The following is a 17,626-nucleotide window of genomic DNA, read 5'->3' on the forward strand; positions in this document are numbered from 1 at the left end:
AAAAAAAAAAAAAAAAAAAAAAAAAAAAGCTTAAAAATTAAAAAATACTTAAAAAGTGGAGAGGAATCTTATGAAAATAGAAGGGAAACCAATAAAGAGGGGAGAGAAGGGGAAAGTACTGGGGAAACAAAATATACCAAACTATGCTATGTCCACATATGATTACAATGAATTCTACTTATATAATTATGATGCATTCATTGAAATAATAGGAGATCCATAGAATAGAGCAAGTAGATTGGGAAGGGTAGAGCAGAAAGTGAAGGTCCTGGGGAATGAGAGTGATCTATTATGCCATGTATGAAGGTGGCATAATGAATCCTGGTATTATGTATAATCATAATCACCGATGTAAAAGATACTACAGTATCTAAGTATTCCTTTTGGCAGGGTGGTGGGTACAGAGCATTGAACCCAGGGCACTTACCACTGAACTATAAACCTAGTCCTTTCTATTTTTTTTCAGATGATCTCAATAAATTGCTGAGGGTCTTGTTAAATTGCCTGGGCTGGCCTTGAAACTGCAGTCCTCCTGCGTCAGCCTTTTGGGATTACAGGAGTGTGCTACCACACCTGGCATATTCTGATAATTTTGGGCATGGAGTTTCATGAGTGGGACCTTCTATCAAATAAGATTTTTGTAGTTGTTGTTGCAGTCCCAGAAATCTAATTCAAATCAGATCAAGAGAAAAAGAAAAGCATTTAATTATCTTTAAAAAACACCACAAAATACAAAACCTATACCCACTAGAGCCAGAGATTCAAACCAGTCATCAGGTCTTGGTCCTTCTAACCATCTCTCATTTCCTTTTTAATATGTATTTTTTCAGTTATAGGTGGACACAGTACCTTTATTTGATTATTATTATTTTTATAATTGTTGATGGATCTTTATTTATATGCAGTGCTGAGAATCGAACCCAGTACCTCATGCATGCCAGGTGAGCACTCTACCACTGAGATACAACCCCGGCCTTCATTTCTGCTTTTTTTTGTATCAAGTTTATTCTGTCAGGCAGTCAGCTACTCTCACATTTAACTCCAGACTTACCTCATCTTTAAAGGTAATGCTAGTAGAAAATATGTCTGTAAATTTTAACAATTTCCAGAATTGGCAGGACTTGATTCACATATCCATTCTGGAGGCTATTCTGCCTCATTTGAACTGAATAGTGAAAGGGTGCTTTCCCAAGAGAAAACCAAGGTTTTGCTACCAGAAAAGGGAGGAATGAATGGCAGAGGCAAAAACATCAGTATATTTGGGAAAAGGAGATAGGAAAAAACTCTTTAATTTGCAGTCTCTCACTGATATCATCCAACTAGGTTAATAAAAGTTATCTGTAGCTTATTCTATCTAAAATGTCCAAGTTGTTTGGTGAAAGTTTCTGAAGTTCTGGGAGAGGAAACCATATTGTCAATACCAAAGTTGAAGATTCTTATCATTTGTGGCTTTCCATTATCTCACCCTAACCTATTTTTTTCCCATACTTAATGCTGCTTCCCTCTTGTGTGTTTGGTGTTGCTAAGGATTGAACCAAGGGCCTTGTACATGCTAGGCAACAGCTCTACCACTTAGTATGACCTTATCATCAAAATCAGTGCTTTTTAGAGATCTGGGCATTGGCTTTCTTGTTGTTTTTCCTTCCTGAATTTTTTAAAAAATATTTTTTTTAGCCGTTGATGGGCCTTTATTTTGTTAATTTATTTATATGAGTTGCTGAGAATCAAACCCAGTGCCTCACATATGCTAAGCAAGTGTTCCACCACTGAGCATCAACCCCAGCTCCTCCTTCCTGGTTTTAAAGGTATAATAAAATCTAAAAAAGCAGCATCAGAGATATAAACAGACTTTTCTTAATGAGAAGACCTATTAAAAAAATATTTTCTCCAAAGCATTCATTCTTTCTCCATGAATACTTTACATGTACAATTTCCAATGCTAAGAAGTCTCAAAACTTAGGATAGAAATCCCAGTTTTACTTGTAATAAGATGTACTTAAAAAAAAAAAAGAGTATTTAAGATATGTTCAGAAATAGGTCACTTGGTTTTGTTTTGTTTGGTACTGAGGACTAAACCCAGCTGTGCTTTACCACTGAGCTATACCCATAGTCCTTTTTCAATTTAAAAAAAATTTTGAGGTGCTGGGGTTGTGGCTCAGTGGTAGAGCATTCGCCTCACATGTGTGAGGCACTAGGTTCGAGCCTTAGCACCACATAAAAATAAATAAAATAAAGGTATTACATCTAACTACAACTAAAAAATAAATATTAAACAAAAAACTAAAACTATTAAAAAATACATTTTTGAGATAAGGTCTTGCAAAGTTGCTGAAGCTGGCCTTGAACCTGTGATCAGTCCTGCCTTAGTCTCCCGAGATGTAGGATTATAGGCATGCACCACTGCACCTTGCCATCTGGATTTTAGGCTAAATGTCTCCATCTTTTCACTCTTAGATAGATGTAATACATATATAATTTATTAACTTCCAAGGTTTCAGAATTACAAAGTAAAGTGATTTTTACTAAACAAAAAGAGGAATTGTGACATAAATGAAATTACTTTAAACATAAAAGCATGAATTAAAAGTACAGGCATATCATTATTTTTATTTTCATTTAGTCAAGTATGTTGTAGGTCAAGAAGTTAAACAAGATGCATGATACATATTTTACACTTTTTTACAAATTTCAGAACATAAAAAGTCACAATTTTCTCTATTATACTTATCAAACTCACATATTTTTATCTAAAATACAATATTTATAAAACAAAACATATCCTGCAACAAAAGCAACATTATTAGGAGAGTTGTTTATTTTTTTTATTTTTATTTTTTTTTAAATATTTATTTTAGTAGTTGTACTTGGACATGATAACTTTATTTTATTTATTTATATGTGGTGCTGAGGATCGAACCCAGGGCCTTGCACGTGTGGGCCAAGCGCGCTACCACTGAGCCACAAACCCAGCCCCAGTTGTTTATTTTTTAATAGTTGATATAGAGCCAATTTTCCTCTCTAAGAACCTGGGGGGGGGGGTTGGTACACACTCATGGTTCTTGCATACAATCAAGAATGTGCTATTAACAAGGAAATATATATATATAAATTCAGCTAAACATTCAAGATAAAAAGACTGACTTCTAATTTAAACCTAAATAAAAAAGTGAATTTTGGATTATGTTTAAAAATACCTTCCCAAGCCACTCCTAATATATTTCTTTATGCCTTTACAAAGCAAATTCCAGGAGTTAACAATGTTTTGTTCTTCCGCAGATCTTCCTGTTGGGAGCAGCCATCAATCATCTTCTTTTTCAATATAGGTCTTTGCATTAACCCGTGCCATTTGCCTGGCCAAGTACCTGTCTCTAGCTGACATTACAGTTTCCTCATTGTTTCGCTTTGCAAACTTGCTCATTGCCTCAGGTGGTCTCTCTTGTTCGTTGTCCTGTTCTTGCCTTTCCTCTGTGAGTCTGTGTTTTGCTCCCAGTGGTGTTTCAGAACTAGAGGGTTTGTCTTTTCTTCTTTCTTTGTCCTTTTCCATGTTTCTTATTTTGCTGAATCTTTCATGGTCAAGAAACTCATCTTCTGCCTTAGAATTTGGGCTGCCTTCCCGTCTGTCTCGATTTCTTTCTGAAGGCTGAACACTTACCTCTTGTTTTTCCCTATCTCTGTACTTATCATTATTTTCATATCTTTCCTTCCTTATTTTCATGTGTTCCTTCTTTGTTTTGCTTTTCTCTTCCTTCTCTCCTCCTCTCTCAATGCATTGGTCATGATCATTTTGTTGTTTATCTCTTTCTTGTTCTCTAGAGGAATATTTCTCCCTCTCTCTCCCCCTTTTCCATTCTCTATCGTCTCTTTCTCTCTGATCTCTTCCCCTTGATGCATCTTTTTGTTCATGCCTCTTCCAGTGGGAATCTCTATGACTGGCCTCTCTGTGCCTATGAGAATCCTTTTGTTTTTGGTGGTCACGGTCAGTATAATAATTCTCTTGGTCTCTGGACTGCCTCTCTTGGTGTGGATCTTCCCTCTTCTCATGCCCTCTTGACTTGGAACTTTTGGTGTGGTGTCTGGAACCATGTCCTCTTTCTTCACTAGATGACGGTGAGTGGGATTGATTCCTGTGATGCTTGGAGTAATTCCTAGAGGTCTCTATGACCTTTGGCCTTCGGCAGTTCATTTTGTTTTCTTCAATTTCATCATCCTCACTGCTCTTGGTATCAAAGTCACTGTCTGCATCTGGGTTTTCCTCCTTCTTTACACCAGTCTGGATAATGCATTTCTCCTGTAGTACTCTGTTCTCTGAATTTACTTCATCAGAGTAACCTCTTGATTTCTCTTCCTTTATTCCAGTCCTTTCAAAACTATGTAAAAAAAAATAAAATAATAAAAAAATAAGGTGCACATTATAGAAAGCAAATGAAGCATTCATATTATTTTTCTCAATATTTAATCATACCTATTTACTTTATAAACTAGCATGTTCAAACAATTCAGAATATTTTTAATATTTGTAGAAATGAAATAAGAGAAAATCAGCCGTTCTCTCTTGGACTACTAGAATGTTCATAGACAGGGATCTATACAAGTTTTTCATTTTTTTTTTTTTTTGCTAAGCCAAGACAAAGACTAATTGGGAAAACTGTTTTGGATCAAAGCCCTATTTTCACAGCATGAAGTTAAAAGTTGTGATTTTTGTTAGATTTTTTCATTTTCTTTCTTTCAAAAAAATAAAGAATAATCCTAGAAGTACATGAAGATAATCTTTTCAAAGCAAATTAGTGGCAAGTCCAATTTATTTTTTATCCAGGGTCTCACTATGTTGCTCAGGTTGGTCTAGAACTTATGGATTCAAGGGATCCTCCTACCTTTCAGTCTCCCATGTGATGGGACTATATACATATATACCACATCTGGTTCCTAAATAATACTAATTAATCTTCCCTGTGATTAAAAGTGCACCAGCAATCTTCATAATGATCATAATAAAATAGAAATATATGAATCTGTCTGTTAAGTCAATACTAAAATTACTTGAATCATCTACATTTTTCCAGCTGATCAGTTGGTTAACTTAGTGACAGTACTCACACATTCTGTTTTGTTTTTTCTCTTCTCTCAAAGTGCTAGGCATCAAACTCAGGGACACTCTACCACTGAGCTACATCTTCAGCCCTAGAAAGTGCTCTTCTACTAAGATATATCCCCAATCCTATTTTTAAAATGTTGAGACAGTGTCTCACTAAGTTGCCTTGCAATCCTCCTGCTTCAGTTGCTGGGATTACAAGTGTGTGCCACCTTGCCCAGCTGATTCATTCTTATCACACACACTAACAACAACTTTAGTTCTCTTGGAACTCTACTAGAACTACCTTGACTAAAGAAACTACTACTAATTAGAAATTCAATTATTAAACTCAGAAGTGTACTATGTAAATGACTCAAAACTACACCAGATGAAACTGAGAAGTCATAATGCATTATAACTTCCATTTAAAAGCTAATTCTGCATATATACTTTATTAGACTCATGAGCCTCATTTTTTTTTTTTTTGGTACTGGGGATTAAACCCAGGGGTGCTTAACCACTGAGCCACATCCCCAGACCTTTTTTTTTTTTTTTTTTTTATACTTTATTAGAGATAGGGTCTCATTGAGTTGTAAGTGATGAGTTGCTGAGACTTGCTTTGAACTTGCAATCCTTCTGCCTCAGCCTCTCAAGCTGCCAGGATTTCAGGAGTGCGCCACCATAACCGGATTCTCATAAATTTTATAATCAAAACCTATCAGTTTGGGGATGACTGGGGATAAATATAATTCTAGCAACACACAGACACAGATCTTCTAAATAGAATGTTTCTTTTCAAGAAAGTCTGCTTATTTACATGTTTAGGACAAATTCTCCTTTTTACCTTCAGCTATATATTTATAGCATAATTACCTTACTATCCCATGATAATACCTTATAATTTTATTTTAAATCCTCCAATCCTTTGCTTTTTAGACCAGCACTGTTTAACAGAAATGTCTGAAGAAATAGCAGTCTGTGAGCTATCCAGGATGATAATCATTAGCCAAATATGGCATCTCAATACTTGAAATATGGCCACTGTTATACTGCTACATCGATGTTCATAGCAGCACAATTCACAATTGCTAGACTGTGGAACCAACCCAGACGCCCTTCAATAGATGAATGGATAAAAAAATGTGGCATTCATACACCATGGAGTATTACGCAGCACTAAAAAATGACAAAATCATGGAATTTGCAGGGAAATGGATGGCATTAGAGCAGATTATGCTTAGTGAAGCTAGCCAATCCCTAAAAAACAAATACCAAATGTCTTTTTTGATATAATGCGAGCAACTAAGAACAGAGCAGGGAGGAAGAGCAGGAAGAAAAGATTAACATTAAACAGATACATGAGGTGGGAGAGAAAGGGAGAGAAAAGGGAAATTGCATAGTAATGGAGGGAGACCCTCATTGTTATACAAAATTACATATAAGAGGTTGTGAGGGGAATGGGAAAATAAACAAGGAGAGAAATGAATTACAGTAGATGGGGTAGAGAGAGAAGAAGGGAGGGGAGGGGAGGGGGGATAGTAGAGGATAGGAAAGGTAGCAGAATACAACAGTTACTAATAGGGCATTATGTAAAAATGTGGATGTGTAACCGATGTAATTCTGCAATCTGTATTTGGGGTAAAATTGGGAGTTCATAACCAACTTGAATCTAATGTATGAAATATGATATGTCAAGAGCTTTGTAATGTTTTGAACAACCAATAAAAAAAAAAATAAAGTCAACGAATAAATGACCTAACATTATATCTCAAAGTCCTAGAGAAAGAGGAGTAAGTCAACATCAAAAACAGTAGAAGAAAGGAAATAAAAAAAAAAAGAAATATGGCCACTGTTGATTAAAAGCTTAGATTTCATTTATTTTTAGTTTAAATAGCTACATGTGACTAGTGGTTACGTAATGGACAGTGAAGTGTTAGCTGCTGGCATGTGAATCTTCTGTTTTATGAAGATTGGGTTCTAGTTAAGAAAATAAACCACTTTCCTTTTATAAACTGCTTTACATTTAAATACTATATAAACAGCACATAGAGTGTTGTATGATACCTCATTCATTCCAAATTTCTCCTTAATTCTCACATCAGTCCTTGTAAGGCACCAGGGCCATGAGAGAAATCTATATTTTGAGTTTAAAACAAAGAAAACAAAACACCATAACTTGATTTTGCTTATCCTTTAAAATTATTCATAAAACCCATGAAACAGATAATCAGAAATTTGTACATTAGAAGTTTAATATGTCTTTGGTTTTTATAGAAGCTATACCCACTGCTGCTCCAGTACTAAGATTAGAACCCAGGGGCACTCTACCTCTCAGCCCATTTTCTTTTGAGATAGGGTCTTGCTAAGTTGCTGAGGCTGGCCTCAAACTTGAGATACTCTTGCCTCAGCCTCCTGAGTAGCTAGGATTACACACATACACTATTACATCTGACATGGTTTTATGATAATATTAAATTAAATGACAGAGAATGTTCTGACATAAATTGTAATTATTTTTGTGAACTGCAGAATAAAAATGATCTTGAAGTAAATCTATAGATATTTATATCAAGAAACTGCAAATTCTTAGCTATTCAGTTAGGTCAGTTTGGTGGACAGTATAACATGCAATGCTGTGATACTCTGAGTGTTAAAATGACCCCATAACCAAGATTATTATCAGTATATTCTAATATTCCATTTGCCACCTCTCACCTAGCTTCACGAAAGCTGCATTTAGGTACTTCCTCTTCTCCAACTGCTTGATTTAATAGGTGCCTATAAAATCCACTGAGGTCTTTCTGTTTGGTTACATCCAAACGTGCTAAGGGAAAGCAAAAGACAGAATATAATATTCAACAAGGCATAATGCATTTTCATTTTACATGTGTAGAGTAAATATCACACTGAGATGTGTATGTATTCTGTTCTTCTACATTTGGAGTTGGCAAACTATAGTCTACAGGTCAGATTTGGTCTGTTGCCTATTATTGTTTTTTAGGTACTGGAAACAGAATCCATGGGTATTTAAGAACTAAGCCATGTCCGCTCAGTCCATTTTTATTTGGAAACAGGGTCTTACAATGTTGCCAAGTGTTTCATTAAGTTGCTGAGGCTGGCCTCGAACTTCTGATCCTTCCAAGGTACTGGGATTTACTGCATGTACCATTGCACTGGCTGATACCTATTTTTATAAGTATGTTTTTATTGGAACACAGCCTTCCTATTTGTTTTTGTCCACAGCTACTTGGGCAGAGAGAAAGAGTTGCAATAGAGATCAGATAGACAATAAGTCTAAAATACTTACTATTTGATCCTTTATAGAAAGCGTGCTGCTTGGTGGTCTAAATGAACACATAGTACATGCCTAGACAGAATTTTATAGATTTGTTTTTTTTCCACTTAAGAGTTGAACAGCACTTACCAAATACATTATTTGTAAGTATATGTTATACTTAGTTCTTGAGAAATGACCATGAGTAAAAAGCACTAAGGTAGAATACTAAGATATTCTTTAGTCCCTGTACATATCTTCTGTCTTTGATCGCTATTCTTTTTCTAGCTGCTCAGTTGATGCTTCTTAAGTGGTGACTCTAGGTTCTCATCTCAGCAAGTATTAGAGTTCAAAGTTATATTGTTTCTGACAAATGTTATGGTATTACATATACCTTGTAATAAGTGTTTTTGGATTCATGTTCTACTGCAATGACTTATGATGATTACAGTGAGATCAAAATGAGAACTAAGTGAAAAGTCCAGTAGAAATAACAGTTACTAAAGTAGAATTCAATTGTTCTTAGTTAAAAACCTCATTTTTTTTTAATATATATATTTTTTGTAGTTGTAGATGGACAGAATGCCTTTATTTTATTTGTTTATTTTTTATGTGGTGCTGAGGATTGAACCCAATGCCTCAAGCATTCTAGGCAAGCGTTTTGCCACTGAGCTACAGCCCCAGCCCCCCCAAATCTCATGTTTTATACTACTATACAATACTATATATCTTGAACCTTGAATTCATATACATACATTATGATCACATTATTAAGTCCAAAGTTTGGTGACAGAGCAAATGGCTAACCATAAGGCAGAAATTCTGTTTCCCTCTACCTTTCCCTTTTCCCATTTTACCTTCAAGTGCAGCAGCCTTCTTTTCTCTTTCTTCCTCTTCAGCTCTCTCTTGCAATTTTTTTTTATAAGCAGATGTCACAAATGCCTCTTTATCATCAAATTCTCCCTTTTCCATTTCTCGTTCTCTTTGTATTTTCTTTTCCATTCTTTTTTCCTGTTCCTTTTTTCGGATTTCAACTGCTTTTAGTAAGTTATGAATATATTTTGGCTAATAGAAAAAAACAAGACTACTTAGGAAGGAGTAAAAAATAATTGTTATTATTCTATAACTTTTATCATGAATTCACTAACATTGAAATTGTTAGTCCAAACAGGAATGTCATGTCAAAATTCAATAAAAATCAAGTGCAGCAGAAATAGAAATTTATGTGATTGTGCTTTCAAAATAACAAAACAAACTAAATAAAACACTTTCCCAGTGGTATTTTTTCCATGATAAACTGGTATTCTCTTAATTCAACATATAAATTAATCAGGAAAATTTCTATGAGTTTTTTATATTTACTGGAAAATTATTTAAAACAGCAGCTCCAATATAATTTGATATCTCATTCTACTAATAGATATATTATAAGATGTGAAGATCAATACCCTCTACCCCCAATTTTTTCATACTAAAATTATGATCAGGATATGTGTAAGCAGATGATTCAATTACCAGCTAGGAAGCAAAACAAAATTGAGAAGACAATAAAACATGAGTAAACATGAACAAGGGAATAGCAGCATAATTTTGGTACACAGACTTTTCTCAGGAAAAAAATTCAAAAAAGTATTTGCTGAGGTCATTAAAGCAAAACACAGAATTTACAAAACTGTTAGATAATCCACTCTTAGGATCCTGTTAATAATACTATATATAAAGCTTTCAGGGTTCTAAATTCAAATCTATAATCTAAAAATAGGAGCTCTTCACATACTTCAGATATCAACCTTTGGACTCTAAAATATTATTGCACATACTTTTAATCATCCCTCAGATGATTTTCATCTTAAGATTAAGATACAAAATGCTGGTTGAGGTCAAAGAAAGTTTGATTTCGCTACCAACCTTCCGATCTTTTCCCAAAAGCAATTTGGGATTATTTTCCTCCTTTTTTTTCTGCATTTCATCATAAATACTGTCATATTCATACACAGTAGAATCTTCTGCAAGGGCCTTCTGAATTTCCAGTTTGGTCTTAAAACAAACAAACAAATAAATAAATAAAACTGAATGTTTCAAAAATACAACCCAGCTGATACTTACTGCCAAAATCCTATGGTTTTTAAAAAAATTATCTGAGAAATTAAAAAGATTCATAAATTGAAAATAAATCATAAAAACTCCTTCAATCACAGAAAATATGAACGTAAATTCTGGAGTCAGGCTGAATTTGCATTCTGGCTCTATGCTTATCATTAGGCAAGTATTCTATTACTGAGCTGCATTCCCCATCCTTTTTTAAAAATTCTGAGACAGAGTGTTGCTAAGTTGCCCAGGCTGGCCATGAACTTTGCCCAGCTTATTTAACCTTTTCCTCAATCAAGGAGAGGATAATAATTATACTAACTTCCCAAGTTGTGATAACTTAAACAACATGACAACTAAAATAGAGTCTAACAGAATATTATCCACATCAAAAGGTACAGTAGTCTGGCATGGTGGCGCACACATATAATTGAACCTGGGGCCTTTTGCACGCTAAGCAAGTACTATACCACTGAAGTATACCCTCAGTCTTCACATCACTTTTTTTTTTTCCATACCAGGGACTAAACTCAGAGGTTTTTAAACACTGAACAATATCACAGCCCTTTTTATTTTATCTTTCATTTTGAGACAGGGCCTTGCTAAATTTCTGAAGCTAGCCTTGAACTTGTGTTACTCTTGACACAGCCTTCTGAGTTGCTGGGATTACAGGTGTGCCCCCCACACCTAATTTCATATCACTTTAAAAAAAAGTTTGAGCTGCAAAACAAAATGTTTATAGAGTTTTAAAATATATAATGATAGGAACTATTTCATTAAAAGTTCCTAACATTTAAAAAAGGTTCCAAATATAATATTAAAATGGAGGATATTTGTAATTTATTAATTAGAATATTACTTATAAATAACTTTTTAGAGTATCAGTTATATAAAATCCTCTGCCTTTGCTTATCATGGTCCCTTCTATCTTTAATGTTCTACATGTACTTTCAGGCCACTAAAATCTTACCTAGTTTCAGGGCCAGCTCAACACTACATCTTAAATAAAGGCTTCTTTGAGGACCTTAATACACAATGATATGATCTCTTTCTTTTAAAGTTTGTGGAACATTCATTCTATCTACACTGCAATGTTCAACTCTTTTTTTAAAATTATTTATTTTTTAGTTGTAGTTGGACACAATACCTTTATTTTATTTATTTATTGTTTTGTGGTGCTGAGGATTGAACCCAGGGCCTTGCACATGCTAGGCGAGCGCTCTACCGCTGAGCCACAACCCAAGGCCCTCTTTTTTTTTTTTTTAATATTTATTTTTTAGTTGCAGTTGGACATAATACCTTTATTTTATTTATTTTTATGTGGTGCTGAGGATTGAACCCAGGGCCTCCCATATGCTAGGTGAGTGCTCTACTGCTGAGCCACAACTCCAGCCCCCCAACTCTTAATAATACACTTAAAAAAATATTTTTTTAGTTGTAGATGGACACATGCCTTTATTTTATTCATTTATTTTTATGTGGTGCTGAAGATCGAACTCAGTGCCTCACACATGCTAGGCAAGCACTCTAACACTGAGCTACAACTCTAACCCTTAATACTACACTTGATGTTATTATTTTCTAGTTGTTTCACAAGTCTGAGCCTTTTGCCCAGTTTATAAATTTCTGAGATAGATTTTACATATTTTAACCCACATTAAAATTTTTTGCAATATGGAACAAAAGAAAAATTCTTTAAAGTGTAAGAGTGATATGGTAGTTATTCAAAAGAATCCACCTAACATTCTTAGGTTTTTACATATCTACATTTACTTTATTACACGTGCTAACTGAAAACCTTTGTTTTCTGGAACACTATTTAAAACTTCTCAATTTTAGAAAAGGAATGATTTTCCTATTCAGATGGTAAACTGGCACTGCTCCGTCCTCAAAACAGCCAGGAGAATCCAAAGAAGAAAACATGAAATCTAAAAAATAATAACCACCACCCTTAAAAAAAAAAAAAGCAGCCAGGCATGGTGGCACACGCCTGTAATCCTAGCGCTCAGGAGGCTGAAACAGGAGGATTGCGAGTTCAAAGGCAGCCTCAGCATAAAGAAAGGCGCTAATAAGCAACTCAGCAAGACACTGTCTCTAAATAAAACACAAAACAGGGCTGGGGATGTGGCTCATTGGTAAGGTACCCCTGAGTTCAATCCCCAATACCAAAAAAACAAACAAACAAACAAAAAAAACCCAAAACCCAAAACAACAACAACAACAAAAAATCCAGAAAGCCAGGGAAAAGGGAGACTGTAAGTTGGTTGTTTAAACTGTCATGTCTTTGTATATGTGATGAAAAGAGCTGCTAAGGGAGTACTTGAGTAGTTATGTTATTAATTTATGTATCAAAGCAAAATATGAAGAGAAAGCAGAAAAACCCATAATTATAGTGGAAGAATTTAGCATATGTCTCTCAGTAGAACAGACAAAAAAAATCAATATAAATAAATATAGATTAATATAACTAGCCCAATGTATTCATGAACATTTTTCAAACATAAAAGGAATATTTATTAAAAAAAAAAAAAAAAACAGGATAGGGGCTGGGGATGAAGTTTTGTAGTATCACACTTCACTAGCATGTGTGAGGCTGAGTTCAATCTCTAGCACCACCATAAAACAAACTATGAAGAAGAAAGATGGCTGAGCACAGTGGTGCACACTTATAATCCCAGAAGGTAGGGAAGCTGAGGAAGGAAGATTATGAGTTCAAACCCAGCCTCAACAACTTGGTAAGACTCTGCCTCTAAATTAAATACAAAAAGAAGGGTTGGGTTGGAGATATAGCTCAGTAGTTAAGTGTCTCTGGGTTGGAGATATAGCTCAGTAGTTAAATGCCCCTGGGTTTAGTTCAATCCCCAGTACCGAGGGGAAAAAAAAAAAAAAAGAGAGAGAGAGAAAGGTTATCTTGCCACTGTTTAATTATGTTCTACAGCAGCAAAATCTAAGATATACTGGTGGAGAAGCAGAAAAATTAGTAAACCTTCAGGTCTATTTCTATGATTAGTTGTATCATGATAAGGGAAATTTTTTCCCTTTTGAGTTTCAGATTTCTTAATCAGGAACGTGGGTAGGTTTGTGAGAATTTTAAAAGATAATTCTAATTCTTCATTGTGTTTTTCTTTTAAAAATCTACACAGGACATCTGTAATCTATATGAAGCAAACATTTTTATACATTATAAAAAATGACTCAGCATAAAATTATTTCATTATACACACATAGTGTTTTAGTCTGAGCATCTATGTATCAAAACTGGTCCTTATAAGCTGAAACACACTTCACCAAATGCACTTATTTTACTCATCCACCTTACCTGTTTCATGGCTTGCTTCTTAGCAGCTTCTCTCTGAAGGCTTTCACTCACGGAGGTCTACAAAATAGAAAAATGCTGTCACTGTTTAAACCAATTAAACCAATTTAAAACTTCTTATCCAATATTCTTGTTGGCAACTGGTTTCTTATTTATAGTTAAAAAGGGGAAAGATAGCTGGGTACAGCATGCCTGTAATCCCAGCTATTTGGGAGGCTGAGGCTTTTGAGGCTAGCGTGGGCAACTAAGTGAGATCCTGAAAAAAGGGATATGGATATAGCTCAGTGGTATATATTTTTTTTGGTATTGTTTTTTAACCCCATCCCAAAGTAATGTGAGATAATGAATATGCTAATTTGTTTTACTATAGTTAAGTTTTTAAAAAAACTATATATCCCCTAACAATTTGTTGTTACACCATTAATATACACAATAAAATTTACTTTTTAAAAAAGTATCACTGGGGAGGTGGGGCGCTGAGGTTGTGGCAGAGCGCTCGCCTAGCATATACAAGGCCCTGGGTTCCATCCTTAGCACCACATAAAAATAAATAAATAAAAATAAAGGTATTGTGTTTAACTACAACTAAAAATATATACATAATTTTTTTTTTTTAAGTATCACTGTGACCAGGAGTGGAAGTATACAACTGTTATTCTCAGCTACCAGGAAGGCAAGGCAGGTGGACTATAAGTTTGTGGCCAGCTGGTCAAGATAAAAAGTAAAGAGGACTGGGGATGTAGTTCAATCCCTAGCAGTGCCAAAAAAGAAGTATCACGTATATAATGTGAATATATTCATTAACACCATATAATGTAAATTTATTAATGAAAACTGAACTACACACTTTCATTGTGTATGAATTGTGAATATATTAATGAACACTAAACCACGGCATGTGAATTTTATCTAAAATATAAAACTACTGATTAATTTAATCTATACCTTCCTCTCAATTTTGCTGTGAATCTAAAACTGCTATAACGCACCCCCCCACACACACACTCTCTCAGCCGTAGGATCATAGGTTTTAGCCTATTGGTTATTTTCAGTTGTACAGTATCAGTAATTGGTGCTCTCCCCGCCATGGAAACAAACAACAAAATACATGTAATTCCAGTTCCCTATAATCACAGAGATAAACTTAATACCCAAAGGTTCCCTATTAAGTGATACAATGTTTTCATTCCTTAGAATATCAATTTAAACATGAAAACTGATAATAATAAATATTTCCAATGTATTTTATAACTCAAATTAACATAAATGAAATATATTTTTCTTGATTCTCCTGCGTAAGTCAGGGAAAACAAGGAACTGAGCAAGAAAAGAAACATATTTCATATATGTGCCTGACAAATAAAACAAAACTAAGATATAAGTGTGATCATATTATTAACCTCTAACTTCAGAGTTTCTACACTGTATATATACACTAAGAAGTAAGTACAAAATAACGGTCACAAGGCAGACCTGGGGATCTTGGCTGACTTTTAGTCTAACTCTGTTATTCCAGGTATTTTAACTTTTTTCTAGTTCAGTTTCCTCATCTAGTCAAGAGTATTTATCTCACAAGGTCCCCCCCTCCCCCACCTCTTGGTATTGGGGAAAGAACTTAGGGCCTTGCCCATGGGTTCATCCCTAGCCCAAGGTTTTTTTGAAGATGAAATGAAATAACATGTAGAAAGCACTTAGTAGCTGACTCAAAGAGTTAGCTATCATTTATATTGCTATTACTACGTTCATGTTTAAGAACATGGGGCTTGGGCTGGGATGTAGCTCTTTGGCAGAGCTCTTGGTCCCCAGCACCACAAAAATCAACAAAAGAAACAAAAACCAAGAAATTTAAAATGACACAGGGCTTCAGAAATGTTCATATTAAATTTGAAGTAAAAAAAAAGAAATGCTCACATTAAATTAAGGTTTTTTTTTTCCCTTGGAATATGATTGTTAAAACAAACTGTTGACTGTGGGAAGCCATTCTCTGAAGTGATTTGTTACCTCCCTGGCTGGGTGAGAGGTGCTCAAGCAAGCTTTGTCAGAGCCTTCCCCACCCTGTCTCAGGTGCGAGGGCTTGTCCATGCGGTGGTGTGCCTGACCACTGACCTGAAGACCAATCATTGACCCTGACCTTGGAATGCTGCCCCCCTCCATCTTCATTGGATGGAATTTTCCCTTGAATTTTTTTGTTCCCCAATAAAAGCTCACTCCCTGGCGTGTTCCCCCCCACCCTCTCTCTCTGGCCTCTTGTGTTAACCTCACTACCGCATTAGGTGGCTGGAGGCAGGAGCTAGGAGGAGCAGTCTCTGAGCTGGGCAAATAAGGTAACTGAGAGTCATGTCTCTTTAATTTAAACTCACCAGTTAATTTCTATGCTTCGAACCTCTATTATGAAGCTATCATGCTGGACACGTGGCTGAGTTCACCAGAAAAGCATGCAACTATATTCCACTTTGAAATATATTTTTCAGTGTGCTTAATAAAACACAAGGTCCATATCTACTTGAAGTTACATGATATGATCACATTTGCACCTATGAAAATAGGAAAATTGGGCTGGGGATGTGGCTCAAGCGGTAGCGCGCTCGCCTGGCATGCGTGCGGCCCGGGTTCGATCCTCAGCACCACATACAAAACGAAGATGTTGTATCCGCCGATAACTAAAAAATAAATATTAAAATTAAAAAAAGAAAATAGGAAAATCTATTTTGTTGACTATTTAAAAGGCTGCCATGTTTCAAGATTCTTTAAGGTTTTATGTTCAGTATATCAATAAATAGGAAATGAGAGATACATACATTACCATAAGAGCTGTGATTTAACTAGAAATGACTTTCTAGAATTGACAAAGAGATTTACTTGGAACTACTCATAAGTAAAAATACACCACCCCCAAAGCATGAGTAGATTATAAAGAACTCTCCTTTGAGGGAGTCTTCTACTTTGCTGCTCTAATAACTACAAGCTTCAATCTGACAGTAAGAACAGGCCAACTGAACAGATATCTATCTGCCTTTAATAGTCACCCTGGTTTGGGGTGAGAGGGGAATACTCATTAAAGCAGTTTTATTTTTTCTAACTTTATTTTAAAATAATTATAAATTTGAAAGAAGTTGCAAAGAAACATATAGGAGGTACTATACTCCCTTTGCCCAACCTCCCCCAATGTTGACAACATGCTTAAATAAAACAGAACATCAATACCAGGAAATTGTGTAGCTTCATGAATCTATGGCCCCAATCAAGATACATATAACTGAACCATTATTGACATGAACGCTTTGTGCTACCCCTTTACAACCATACCCATCCTTCTTCCACCCTCCCTAATTCCTGGCAACCACTAATCTGTTATCTTTGTAATTACATTTCATGAACATTAAACAAATGGAATCATGCAGTATACACCCATTTGAGATTGGCTTTTACAGCGTTATTTTCAAGGAATGCATTTTGATTAGTTTAGAAATCACAAAAAAGTTACTACCACCAAATACCCTAGCCTACAAAACCTAAGGCAAAATAGCCGTTAAAAAAAAAAAACACACCAAAAAACCCCCAAAAAACCTATGGTTGAATGTGACCACACCACACAATATGATCACTGATTCCAAAATTAGCACACAATTATTTTTATTTTGTCTGAAGACTAGTTCCCTGAAAAACTTAAGATGGTAAATGTTCACTAATGGTGCTTTCTCATAAAACCACAAATTATTAGTTTTAAATTCAGAAAGACAAAAACTACTCTCTTTAAGGGCCTTTAATTTTTTGTTTTGTTTCAGTTTATAAACAGGTTCAAAAAGTTCAGTTGCTCACTGAAAGTGCAAAATCTACACAGATATTTTGAAATAGATTTCCTACCAAAAACCTCAGG

At 35.0% G+C, this 17,626-nt stretch overlaps 1 protein-coding gene across 4 annotated transcripts in view; it reads right to left on the reverse strand.

Annotated features, from left to right (window-relative positions):
- Positions 1-2,580: 2,580 nt before the first annotated feature.
- The window catches only part of Nsrp1 (nuclear speckle splicing regulatory protein 1), a 45,419-nt gene continuing 30,373 nt past the window's right edge, over positions 2,581-17,626 (reverse strand). For all 4 annotated transcript variants that reach the window (XM_048793498.1, XM_015501044.2, XM_048793506.1 and 1 more), the window contains 5 exons: positions 13,753-13,809; positions 10,254-10,382; positions 9,203-9,410; positions 7,787-7,895; positions 2,581-4,367 (listed from right to left, as the gene is read on the reverse strand). In XM_048793498.1, coding sequence (XP_048649455.1) covers positions 3,299-4,367; positions 7,787-7,895; positions 9,203-9,410; positions 10,254-10,382; positions 13,753-13,809 — 1,572 coding nt within the window. In that variant the 3' untranslated portion in view covers positions 2,581-3,298. The remainder of the gene's footprint in view (positions 4,368-7,786; positions 7,896-9,202; positions 9,411-10,253; positions 10,383-13,752; positions 13,810-17,626) is intronic.

The sequence above is a fragment of the Marmota marmota genome, unplaced genomic scaffold, assembly GCF_001458135.2.
Source record: "Marmota marmota marmota unplaced genomic scaffold, marMar, whole genome shotgun sequence".
Classification (NCBI taxonomy): domain Eukaryota; kingdom Metazoa; phylum Chordata; class Mammalia; order Rodentia; family Sciuridae; genus Marmota; species Marmota marmota.